Source organism: Panthera uncia (assembly GCF_023721935.1).
Source record: "Panthera uncia isolate 11264 chromosome B3 unlocalized genomic scaffold, Puncia_PCG_1.0 HiC_scaffold_1, whole genome shotgun sequence".
Taxonomy (NCBI): Eukaryota; Metazoa; Chordata; class Mammalia; order Carnivora; family Felidae; genus Panthera; species Panthera uncia.
Window position 1 is genome coordinate 2,543,957 of NW_026057582.1, and position 12,795 is coordinate 2,556,751.

Below are 12,795 nucleotides of genomic sequence, written 5' to 3' on the forward strand. Positions count from 1 at the left end.
AAAGGGGGGAGAACAGACAGTACTAAATAGGTCATTTCAAATCACTCCCGCATGGTTTGGGGGAGCCTCTGATGAGAAGGTTTTCCCGGAAAGCTCAACTAATCCTTAAAATTCCGTGTCTGTGAACAAACTCACACCAAAGCGATTGGCAATTAACTCTTACCTCTGCCCGGCCCCCTCCTCCTCTCTGTGGGAGTGGGGGTAAAGACGTGGCAGGGCAGGCCAGGCTGGACGGGGAAATGGCAGGTGACCCCGTCACAGGAAGCAGGGAGGCAGCAGATGGGTCCGTGCAGCCTCGGTAACCTCGTGCCTAATCTCTGCTGAGTAGGCGGTGAAATCGGTATAGCTAACCTGGAGGTTGCCAGAATGTCGGCCACCAGCCTGGAAGCTCCGGCCAAACACAGGACCCAGAACGGTCTCCATCAATACTTGAACCCGTTAGCCCCGACCGCATCAAAGCCTGGACGACTCGGGACAGCAGAGACAGACGCAGGAGCTCCTGGCCGGCTAGCCAAGCCGATTCAGCAGTAAGGTCATTAACCTCCCACTGCGATGCCAACACACCTTCGACAACCACTTCCAACTTACCGTTTCAGGGCTGAGTTCTTCCAGGATCTAAGGAAACTTTGGTAAAGTGCAGTATTTTGTGGCTGGAGAAAACCAGGATGGAACTAGGAATCTGTGCAGGAATTAAAACGTGAGCAATATACCTAGTGACCAAAACTAACTGGTGTCAACACACATATTAAGGTTTTTATGGGGAAAAGTCAAGTCACTGACAGAGCTGAGAGCTAAAAATATTTCTCCAGCTGAGAAAGGCCATCAAAGAAGACACTGAATATGGAGCATGAATCTGGCAGAGATCCTACTGTTTCAGATTTACCTCGTCTTCCTCTTCAGGCATCTTGATAGAATTATCTGGGGACTTGATAGGTTTCTGGCTACTGGGCCCATTGGTCTCTTCTTTCCCATGTTCCGCCTCCCATTCTTGTAAAACTTCATCTATGTTGAAGCGGCGTCGATAGTTTACAAAAAAGTTTTTCACTTGTACCACTGATTTGTTCCCAATCACATCTGAGATTGCCTGAAAATCTCGGCCGTATTTCCTGATGGCTAAGGATGTAAGAGAGCACTGTTTTTCAATACAGGATAAAAACAACTTTTAAAACCCCACACAATTGACACTTACCCCCCTTCCTTTAGATCCAGATAAGAAAACACTTGGAGCTTTTAACTGCAGGCACGATCTTAATGTATTATACAGTGGAAAAAGCAGCAACCTAGATCTGTTTCGTAGATGACTGATCCAAGAAGGCCAGTATGACCCTGTCATCCAGAAACCTGCACCTCCAGTCACGTAGCCCAAGACGACTGACGTCACCCCGCCGGCACCCGGTGGACTTTGTGCATTCTTTTCCGGGTCCCCAGGACTAGAAGAGCTCCAACCGTAAAACTCTTAACATTCAGTCTGCTGCTTTCAGGATTTTACACTTTCTGACCATCCGGAACCCGACACACTCCTAAGAGCGTGTTTCAACACAAGTGGTGCCACGGGAGTGGGGTGGGGCATGACTCTTCCTAAAGGCACCTGCGGCCCCAAGCCTCTTACCAGGAGGACCCCCGTACCTTGTACTGCGAGAAGCTGCTCTTCCGTGGTCCAGCGTGCGTTACACTTCTGAGCGACCTGCACACCCAGAGGAGCCGTATGAGCATAACGCAGTTACAGGCGAGGGCATCCTCGTCAGACTTAATGAATCTTATTTTTTTCTTACAATTTCTCAGAATACCAGAATTTCAACGTCAATTGGGTTTATAAAGATTGTGTCTACAACCTTCTTTCTATGGGATGTATGCTGGAGATACATTATAGAGATATTAAATTCTTTTTTTTTAATGCTTATTTATTTTTGAGAGAGAGAGAAAGAGAGAGAGGGAGAGGGAGGGCGGGAAGGAGGGAGACAGAGAATCCAAAGCAGGCTGAGCTGTCAGCAGAAAACTGGATGCGGGGCTTGAACCCATGAACCGGGAGACCATGACCTGAGCCCAAGTCCGAAGCTCAACTGACTGAGCCCCCCAGGTGCCCTAATATTAAATTCGTAAACACATGAAACTTGGGTACGACTTCTAAGGTGATGGTCAATATAGTCCTACCTCTGGAAGCCGATACGGTTCTATTCCACCGTCAAGTTTTTCTTTAAGAGCACTGTTCGTCTGCTTAATATTCTGAATCTGAAAGAAAGGAAATTTTTAAATTTTAAAAATGAACAACTTTTGTAAAGGTATGAAAAGAAAACAGAACTAAAAAAAAAAAATAAGAGAAAAAAACCAAGAGCAAAGAAGTTCCTAATCTGTATGGTAACCAAAATTTGAGGTCGCTATAGTATCCCTTCAGAGCATCTACCGAGATTCTTTAACGGACTTGCTTAGAGCAGCAGACGAGGGACAACGGGAAGGAGGGCATGGTGGCTAAAAGGCTCCTGCGTGCCCAGCCCTAATTCACAACTTGAGAACACGTCACCCCCCTCGCGAGCGGCGGAACCCACATCTGAAGCCTGACACACAAGACCAGGCCACGCCTGGCTTCCCGCCACGCGGACCGAGCGGAGCAGGCCGAGCTGGAAGCAGCCGAGAGGCAGTGCTCTGCAGGCCGGCAGGTGCACCTCCTGGGGCCCAGCGCGGTCCGCCCAGGCACCCCCTGCGCAGGAGCCCGCAGGGCGGCCTTCTTTAACGAGGAGAAAGCAGAAAGCAGCGTGTTACCTTCCCACAGCCTGATTTTGGCCAACCGTAATTCTTCACTTTCTCACAAATTAGATCTTTTCCACGTGACCGTGTTGATTCGACGCACCTAATCTTTCACTGCCTCTAAGTAATCGAAAGACAGACATGAACGATACCAACCGCTGAATCGATCCAGCGGACAATCCGCTGGACTTGCGCACGGACTCCTGAAGGAGCTGGGCCTGGGAACGGGCTCCCTCTCAGCTCCACGTGCAGGGGCACCTCCGTGCCAAGGACCAGGGGGGCATCAACCCTAGGGTTTTTCATTTCTAAATAATCCCACGGGCAAAAAAGCAAGCAAGGGGAGGATCAGATTCATTTTCCCAAATAAAACATCAGAGACACTCCGGAACAGAAGGTGCCCTCAAAAGCAGCAACCTTATGAAGGCAAATGAAGAAAAAGCAGGACTTTGAGAGGTGGGGGATGGTGGTGAAGGACACAGCCTCACAGACCCTTTAATAATTCTCTCCTCCTTGAACAACCTTTTCCTACTTAGACTCAAATTTCATTTTCAAGTACTTACACTTCACAGAATTCCAATTTTGCATTTCCTTTCCTGGGTTTACTTCTTCTGAAAGGTTTAAAGGGGAGTGGAGATGTACAGGGGACTGGCGGCCCCGTGAGGAGGACCAGCACTCTAGGGACGAGGAAGTGACCCTGTCTGCCACTAGTAAGGGCCTTAAAGCCTGCCAGACACACGGCCCACGCCAAGTCAGAACACAGAGACAACTGAAAAGAAAAATAAAGGAAATGTGCATAAAACCTGCTCTATAGTAAAACCAAAACTGAAGACCCCCGTTTTCTGAAATTTGCTTTAGTTTATTTTTGAAAAGGTACAAGTCAGAAGAAAATAAACTGGTACCAGAAATTCACCCACAGTAAGTTCTTGGGAAAGTAACACCCAATTCTCAGACCAACACCGTGTCACAGAACGCTCTCTGACGCGACGTCATGCTGAAGCCGTGCCATCTGACACGATGGCCATCGCCCGCAGGTTGCTACTAAGCACCTGATATGTGGCTTATGCAGCTAAGGAACTGAACTTCTCATTTCTTCTACTTTAATCCAAACTTAAATGTAAATAACCACACGTGTCTACCGGCTACCCCGTCCAACAGCACGGTCTTAAGACTCCTGCTCAGAGCTCTCAGGTACCAACCACCCATAAAATGCTGCAAGGGCATGTTCAAGGCTATGTTCATAATTCAAGGTTATATTCAGTCACATAAACTTGTGACAGAGTTAACAAATTCTCAAAAGAATCCGCTATCCAGAATACTACATGCCTCCCAGCATTCCGGTTACTAGGTCGTTCTATTCATTCTGGCTGGTTGTTTACACAGGTAAGAAATGGGGTATATATTGCATTGTGAGTAAGTAATACACATTTCCTAAGGAGACCAACCTATTCACCACATGCATTTTCTCTCTGAAATCGATAAAGAAGCAGAGATTATGTAAGTGGCTATACAGAATACCTGCAAATTCTGAACTAAAAGTTAGCTCTAAATTCTCATCAACCTTCACCTCTCTTCCTAATGCATTTTCCTTATTAGAAATACTCAAGTGTTTATGAATAAGAACAGGGTTTGGTTACCATCATGCCAGTTGGAAAGGAAGCCAGAGTGGCAACAAGCTGGATAAAAAATAGGATATAAAGGGGCGCCTGGGTGGCTCAGTCGGTTGAGCCTCTGACTTTGGCTCAGGTCATGATCTCAAGGCTTGTAAGTTCCAGCCCCACGTCCGGGTCTGTGCTGACAGCTGGGTGCCTGGAGTCTGCTTCAGATTCTGTGTCCCTCTCTCTCGGCCCCTCCCCTGCTCGTGCTCTGCCTCTCTGTCTCAAAAATAAACATTAAATTTATTTTTTTATTTTTTTAATTTATTTTTTATCTAAAAAAAATTTTTTTTAACATTTATTCATTTTTTGGGAGACAGAGAGACAGCACAAGCAGGGGAGGGGCAGAGAGAGGGGGAGACCCAGAATCCCCCCAAGCAAGCTCCAGGCTCTGAGCTATCAGCACAGAGCCTGATGTGGGGCTTGAACTCATGAAACATGAGCTCATGTCCTGAGCCGTAGTCAGACGCTTAACCGACTGAGCCACCCAGGCGCCCCTAAATTTTTTTTAATAAAATTTAAAAAAAATAAAATTTTAAAACATTAAAAAATTTTAAAGTGACAAGCATTTAAAGAAAAAAACAAAATAGCAGTCAAGTTCGCCTGGTGCCTTACCTAGCCACTTTTTTTCCCCTACTTTCCTGTGTGACCCTTTCATTCTCTACTCAGAAAGACCCAGCGCAACAGGCACTGGCCGCCGGCTAATCTAAGAGCCGTCTGCCCCTAGCCCCCTTCTCGCATCTTCCACAGAGGCTGGTGGTCCTCCTCGGGGCTAGGAGGAGCCGTTTTGCAAAGCTGCAGCACGCAGGGAGGACAGGAGTTCCCGAGAAGGTAAACGCTTTTCCTGCTGGAAGGACGGGAGGGTCGGCCCCGCCTCCGGCCCCTCTCCATTGGCCCCCAGTGCAGACGCGAAGGCCACAAAATGGCTTTGGAAGCTTCCAACGGGAGCCAACGAGCGAGATGAAAAGCAGGCACGCTAAGAATGGTGGAGGAGGAAATGCAAAAGAATCCGGGTCTGTCACCACACCGTGAACAAACGGACTAATGCCCGGAGCCACCGATGCTGGGATTTCTTGCTATTTGATAAAAATAAATCCTCAATTGTTTAAGCTGCTATCAGTCAGGTTTTCTGCTATTTTCATGTGAACCCTTCCCTGGGACACCACCACATGTGGAAGCATCCAGATAAAACGGCCATTTGTGAGTCGACAAGTGCACTCGGCAGCAACCCCGACAGGCTGTGAGGGGGGCAGGCGACCTGTCTCCTCTGTTAGCGATGAACCGAAGCCCCTCTATTCCACATGATTCTCAGTAGCTACTTTCAAATAAAAAAGTCCTGCTCCTGATTCTGGCCGTGAAACCAAAGACAGTTCTATCTATTGTACTGCGACACCTGCGTGCAAGAAGGGCCTCATTTTCTCTGCTCAGAAGATTAACATCGACCAGTGAGCGTCAGGAGTCCGCTCGGCACAGGGGGAGACAGTCCCCTCCAGGAGGAAGGAGGACAAAGATGCGGGTGGGGGCTCCGGCCCCGTTCAGAGAGCCCCGCCCCTCCAGCACAAACAGAGCTTAAAACATTCTCTCTCTCTCTCTCTCTCTCTCTCTCTCTCTCTCTCTCTTTTGCAGCCCTCAGACAGCCTGTAAGATCAGGCAGGCAAGGATTAATCTCCTCATTTGAAAAGAGGCCCAGAAAGATTAAGTGACTCTCCCAAGATTAGGGCGCAACTGCGCCAGCAGCCAAGCCTAGGAGCCAATCCTCTGACTGCTCGGGGAACACTTGGTCCTGCTGTGAGCTGTCCCCCGCCCCGAGCTGCCAGACCAGGGCACAGAACCCTCCTCTCATCTGGGAAAGGACTGCCAGCCTCCAGTTTAACCTTCTAAGGAACCAACAAATCAACAAATCAAAAGCAGCAAAAACTACAAGTAAACCATCAGTCCACAATTTGCCTCAAATTCCAGAGACAGAAGGATGGGGGAGGGGCAGGGCACTAATGAAGGGACAAGAGTCAGCTGGCTACTCCGCTGAATTTGCAGTTTCAATGCACCGCGTAATGATGCGCCGTTCCCCATACCAGGGCAAATAATCAGAAAAGGATTATCATAAAGTAGCAAATATCCAGGGAGAACTCTGACAAAGCCCCAAACACAGAGGCGGCAGAACACGGAGAGAATGACAGATCTGTGCTGGTAGGGGAGGGATCACGTTCACGAATCACAGGGGTGGCTGTCTGGTTTAATGTTCATTCTCTATTTTGATCTAGACATTCAATACAATTCCAATAAAAATTCTAGCAGAATTATTTTTCTGGACACCAAGAAGGTGAACCTACATTTTCTATGGAAACACAAAGGGCCAGGAGAGACAATCTTGGAGGACTTACCGCCTGGCCCAGACACTCAGGTTTGTAAGGCCCCTGTAATCGAGGCAGGATGGTGCCAGTGAAGACTGACATACACACCAAAGTCACAACAGACCACACACATACAGACGCTGCGCTTGAAACAAAGATGCCCATCACTGCGGTGGGAAAAGGATCGTTTTTGGTTTTGATTTTTTTCCAATAAACAGCACGGTTAACCAGATAGCCACGTGAAAAACAAAATGAATATCCACCCTATACATAACAGCATGCACAGAAAAACATTTCCAGATAGACGGAAGATCAAAATGTAAAGGCAAACAACACTTAAGACAGCATGGGAGAGTATCTTCATACTCTTAGTAAAGGTTCTTACCAAAACTGAAAAGAGCACTAACTACAAAAGGAAAGAACGAGAAACTAGACTACCTTAAAATTAAGAACTTCTGTTCATCAAAAGGTGAGCCTCAGAATGGGAAAGGGGAAGTAATTTTGACCCACCCCCGGCGCGGGGGAGAGCGGTAATACTTTGGCAAGGCCTGACGACATTTCTGTTGTCACACCTGATGGGGCAAGGTCACAACCGCTGGCATCTAGAGGCCAGAGATGCTGCTTAACATCTCACAATGCACAGGACACTCACAACGAGGAATTCTCTGGGCCCAAATGTCAACAGTGCAACAGTTAGTGAGTAAGCCCTAATGCAGGCCAACCAAACCTCACATAAGTTGGCAGCCCACCGTGGAAAACTGCTTGGCACTATTCTAGAAAATGCTGGACACAGGCATACTCTGTAATTCCACTCTTAGGTGTACATGCAACAGAGATGTATACATAATACAGCAAGAGTCAAAGAAACATCCACGTCGGTATTAACTGGTCAACGGCCCCAAATGGGAAGCAACCCAAATGCCTAGTAATAGTACAGTGGATAAGTTTTAGGATATTTATACAACAATAAGAAAGGACGACCTGGATGGATCTCATATGTTGAACAATGCTGGGCATGAAAGAAACTACATCATATGACTTTGTTTATATAAAATCCAAAATGAATAAAAATAATGTCTGGTTTAAAACGTCAGACCAGTGGCCACCAACTGGAAGGAGGTGGGTAATGAGTGAGAAGGGCACTAGTGAAGCCTGGGAGGCAAGGCTGAGTCCCCTCGGGGCAGCAACTAAAATGGGAAATGAGGGGCAGCTGGGTGGCTCAGTCGGTTAAGCGTCGGACTTCGGCTCAGGTCATGATCTCACCGTTCATGAGTTGGAGCCCCGCGTCGGGCTCTGTGCCGACAGCTCAGAGCCTGGAGCCTGCTTCGGATTCTGTGTCTCCCTCTCTCTGCCCCTCCCCTGCTCACTCTTGTTTCCCTCTCAAAAAAATATAAGTAAATAAATAAACATAAAAAAAATTTAATAAAAGGGGAAATGAATGGGGCTTGGGAGGCTGCAGTTCATCTCTTGATCCAGATGGTGGCCGTGTGGTGGGTGTGTTTACACTATGAAAATTCACCCAGACACATATACACACTGTGTGTGTGTGTGTGTGTGTGTGTGTGTGTGTGTATTAAAGGTATACATATATACCTTTAGTTTCAAAGTCAATTTAAGAAACATCAATGCGGGCATGCCTGGGCGGCTCAGTCAGTTAAGGGACTTCAGCTCAGGTCACGATCTCACTGTTCCTGAGTTTAAGCCCCGTGTCAGGCTCTGTGCTGACCACTCAGGGTCTGGCGCCTGATTCAGATTCTATGTCTGTCTCCCTCTCTCTCTCTGGCCCTTCCCTGCTCACTTGCTCGCTCTTTCTCTCTCTCTCAAAAATGAATAAACATTAAAAAAAATAAAAAAATTTAAAAAAGAAAGAAATATCAACGGATCAGTACCTAAGTCTTCGGTCCAGTTCCTTAGAAATAAAATGCCCTTCAGAGGCTTGTGGAAAGAGGACACTCAGGTGTGAGGAACACACAGGGACCCCTGATCATCAGTGAGCCCCGACCCGCGGTACCTGCCGCTTGATGGAGACCAACTCCATGTCTAGCTGCCTTAGCACCGTGGTGGCCGCAGTGGCGTTGGCAGAAACAGCCTCCACGTCTTCTTGAGAAAGAAACATTCCTTTCGGAGGTTTCCTTTTTGCTCGATTTTTAGCTTGCGTACTATGTTTCTCCTTTTTGATCTGAGGAACTGTCTCCGTAGGGGGCACCTGGATGGTACACAGATTTGAAAAATGAGACTCCAAAACATGAAAATGCCAGATGAACAGTAATACGCCTACTTTCCTAACATGGCTCTAAACAAACTGACAAATACCATGCCGTATCGTAATTACCATCTACAAACTAACAGGCAGTTAACAGAAACACTGGCTATTGAATGTTGGCTGAACACTTCTAAGTAGAATCCACTGCCCTCCTATATAAACACAACCTTTTTCTATCACTCTGAGCCTCTGGCAAGAAGCGTTCTGAGCTTCCTGTAGTAATACAGGAAGAAAAGAGATCTGTCTTCTCTTCTGGTGTGCTTTGTGTATGTGAATGGTGAGCTCCTTTATCCTAATAGTTCTTAGCCAAACAGATGGACTTAGGGCCACAGAAAGATAAAAGGAAAAAATGATTCAACACATATATAAAACCCATTTAAATTCTTTAACTCTATACGAAAGTTTATAAAAAAATATAAACTTCCACATGTAACTATGACTGTTTTTCATATACCCTCCTTTTGGATGACACAACTTTTAGGGCAACTGTATAATTTGCTTCAAGAACATATGCTGTCATTTGATAATGCATGACTGCTGCTAATTTTTTTAAGTGCTTTCTCTAAAACTGAAACGTTTAGAAATGAAATGCAATAAAATCTTGGCAAGGAAAGGATACTGTCCTGATAACAATTTTAAGAAGTTTTTGTAACAGTTCATAATCTCATCTTGTTAGTGTATTAACATTTGCTGATGAAGCTGAGAATATGTGCAGGTTTTCTCCTTCCTATCTTAAAACACTGACATAAATCGACCCTGCAAACTACGACGGTACCAGTAAATTCTTGAACAGGTGGTAACAGACAGTACATAAAAATGTTAGTAGGCAATAAACTACATCTCGTCTGTAACAGCTCTATGCTGTTTAGCAGAGATCACCTACTGACGACGTGCCTGTTTTCACAACATTTTAGTACAGAAAGAAACTTAAGATATAAGTCATTTTTCTCTTTTAATCAGGAATCGTGCTACATAAGTAAGACTTACGGAAGTTAAATCAAGCCTTTCCCCTTTCATTGAAAACGTTCCCCTGAAGAAGCTAATAGATAATGATGTATCAAGACAAAGCTTCTTAACTGTAGGTACAATTTGATTTCCCAAAGAATCTAACTTAGCTAACCCTTAAAATGATCTTGTTATTTGGGCATTCGTATAAATCTAGCTGGAGTGCCATCCAGAAAGAATTATCAGTTTTCAGTTTGGTGATACATAGCCTACCAAATGAAGCCTTAAAAATGTAACTAGAAGACTTTGACCCAACGATTCAACTTCCAGAAATTTGTTCCAGTGGAAAAAATTAAGTGAACCAATATTTAATCATGAGACCAGCATTTCAGCATTGTTTAGAACAGCAAAAAGCATGGGGGGAAACTGATAAAAAAGCCCTAAGATTGCTTAACTGAATTATGAAAGATGTGTAGGATAAAATAACATGCTAATAACAGCTATGTACACAAAGTGTATTTGACATAAAAACATGTTCAAGAAAGACCAAATTTAAAAGGTTTCAGAAATGATATATTGAGATCCCATTTTATGTTTTTAAAAAAGCAAGTATAGAGTCATAAGTGTGTATATAGGCATATACATTTCATGGAGTCATCTGGAAAGAGTCACCAAAATGTTAGCAGTGATTAAGGGTGACAATATCATCATTTTCTTTTTCTCCTTTTTGTTTAGCTGGATCTCCTACTTTGCCTACAAAAAGCATGTACGTTTGACGCGATTTTAAAGTTTAGGTGTGCCTGGACCCTTTTGTCTTTCCATGCCGAAGAACAGCTGTTCTCCTACTTCAGAACCTTCCAAGATCGAGAACTCTTTGAGGTTTTACTGAAGCTGCAGATACAGACTCTCTTCAGAAAAGCACTTCTACGAACTTACATATAAAAGTCATAACCACGCTGGGATCCAACACTCTGGCCTGAACTGGGGCCGATGGACTAAGGGGTCCTTCCTTCCAGGGACTGTAGTGCTATCCTCCCTGCAAGGGCTCTGCCGCAGGGGATGCTGTGTTATGGGGGCTTTCCAGTCTGTGCCAAGGAGCCCCGGGTTTCCCTGGGGGGCCCTCAGGGATCCCACATAGGCCTTATTCAATTTTTATGAATGGGCAAAATAACCTAAGACTGCAACCCATTTCAAAAGGCTTAATGAGATCATTCAGACACCCCATCGTTCTCAGTGAAAAGTTCACGATAAAGAAATGTCATAAATACACACAGAAAAAAAGTTACATACAACTGTAGGAATTCATGGGCCTCTCGAATCTTCTGACATAATGATTTTTAAGATGTGAAAGATTAAAAATTCCCCATGTGTGAGGCTCGCTGCTGTAGGACCTACGCTGCTGTTTCTGAGTAACGGGAAAACTTGCCCTGAGTCCCTGCCAGCCCTCTGCAGTGCACTCATGACCCAGCTCATGACCCCACTGTGCAGGCCCCTGCGCCGGCCATTGAGAGGACATCCCGAAGGCTGAGAGGAGGAACCAAGCCCTCACCTGGTCCTCTCCTCACCAGTACCACGCCCATACTCGTTAACTACTGGGCTGATGGCTTGGGAAAGAAGGCAGTGAGGACGGCTGCCCAATGAGGACAAACTCGTTATTCAGTAATGCTATCGCTTGCTTTCGGGCTTCCTTTATTCCTGTTTCTTGGCAAACAAAATTCTAAAGTCTATACAGCAAAGTTAGTATTGTTTAAAAAGTCATTATCATGATGCCTTGTACATAGCAATAAATATATTAAATAGAATAAGTAAGAGGAATGTTTTACGTATGGTACTAATAAAATTTATTTGCCTAAACGATACTAGGGAAAAAAATACCTCCTTTTTGCTTTCCTTGTTTTGATCAATCTCAATGTCAATGGGGTTATTTCCATTTGTTTCTTCCAGTTCATCCTCACTGGAAGGCAAGAACAAGTTACTGAAAGACTATTTGGTACTAATTCTATTTAATATACAAATATAAGCAATAAATTGATTCAATGACAGATTTAATACAAAATCAGTATGTTTTCAGATTGCCGAGATAAACATTTTTACAATTCAAATAAATTAAAACCAACTCCTAGTTCTCTTACTCTAAATGATTAAAACAACAACAACAACAACAGCAACAACCACCTACTGAAATAGATTTTTAACTTCTGGATCAGGTCTAGAACACTGTTGCTTCATATTTGTAAAATGTTTCTTCTCAACTCTCAACTGAAAAGATCAAATTTAAGGCATTTATGTAACTGCCCCGTAATCATCTTGTGGTGGGCTAGGACACAATCATTACATGTAACTGAGAAATTACTGAAAAATAAAGTCCCCATGCGCTGGGAACAAATCCCCAAAAAGTGAAACTCCACTTCAAGTCCCAAGTACACACTCATGACTCAATCCAAGCGCCAGAAGGGGGAGAGCCTTTTGGCTCTGGATAAACTGAGATTTCAAATTAGGTTAATTTTAAAAAGAACATTCACATTGACATGGTACTTCAAATGTCTTTCTTTATAGCCTTCCACGTGTTATTATTTTTTTAAAAGAGCTCCGTAGTAGAGCCTTTACTTTGAAAAGTCAGAAGACTGAGGATCACAGAAGCCGAGCACAGCCTGCCCCAGTTTCCCCCCAGTTACATCCAGTTCATCGTCCCACTGTCTCAGGATCCGGCCCAGATGGCCATGCTACCTTCCTGTGCTGAGTTCTGGCCCAGGAGAGAGAGTTCAAAAGGAGAGTGTGCCAGGGCTGAGGGACCTCTCTCGTCCCTGCTGTCACTTCCACCAATCCCTCAGGTGCTAGCGCC

General features: G+C 45.0%; 1 protein-coding gene across 7 annotated transcripts in view; it reads right to left on the reverse strand.

The window, feature by feature from the left end:
* Nucleotides 1-12,795, reverse strand: part of RCOR1 (REST corepressor 1) — a 131,566-nt gene that overhangs the window by 10,538 nt on the left and 108,233 nt on the right. For 6 of the 7 annotated variants that reach the window (XR_007453545.1, XR_007453547.1, XM_049612100.1 and 3 more), the window contains 5 exons: nt 11,829-11,907; nt 8,757-8,951; nt 2,152-2,229; nt 1,627-1,684; nt 884-1,113 (listed from right to left, as the gene is read on the reverse strand). Coding sequence is in view for 4 of the 7 variants with exons in the window: in XM_049612100.1 (XP_049468057.1) it covers nt 884-1,113; nt 1,627-1,684; nt 2,152-2,229; nt 8,757-8,951; nt 11,829-11,907 (640 nt within the window). In the remaining 3 variants the exon portion in view is untranslated. The remainder of the gene's footprint in view (nt 1-883; nt 1,114-1,626; nt 1,685-2,151; nt 2,230-8,756; nt 8,952-11,828; nt 11,908-12,795) is intronic. The other variant, XR_007453546.1, reaches the window with a different exon arrangement.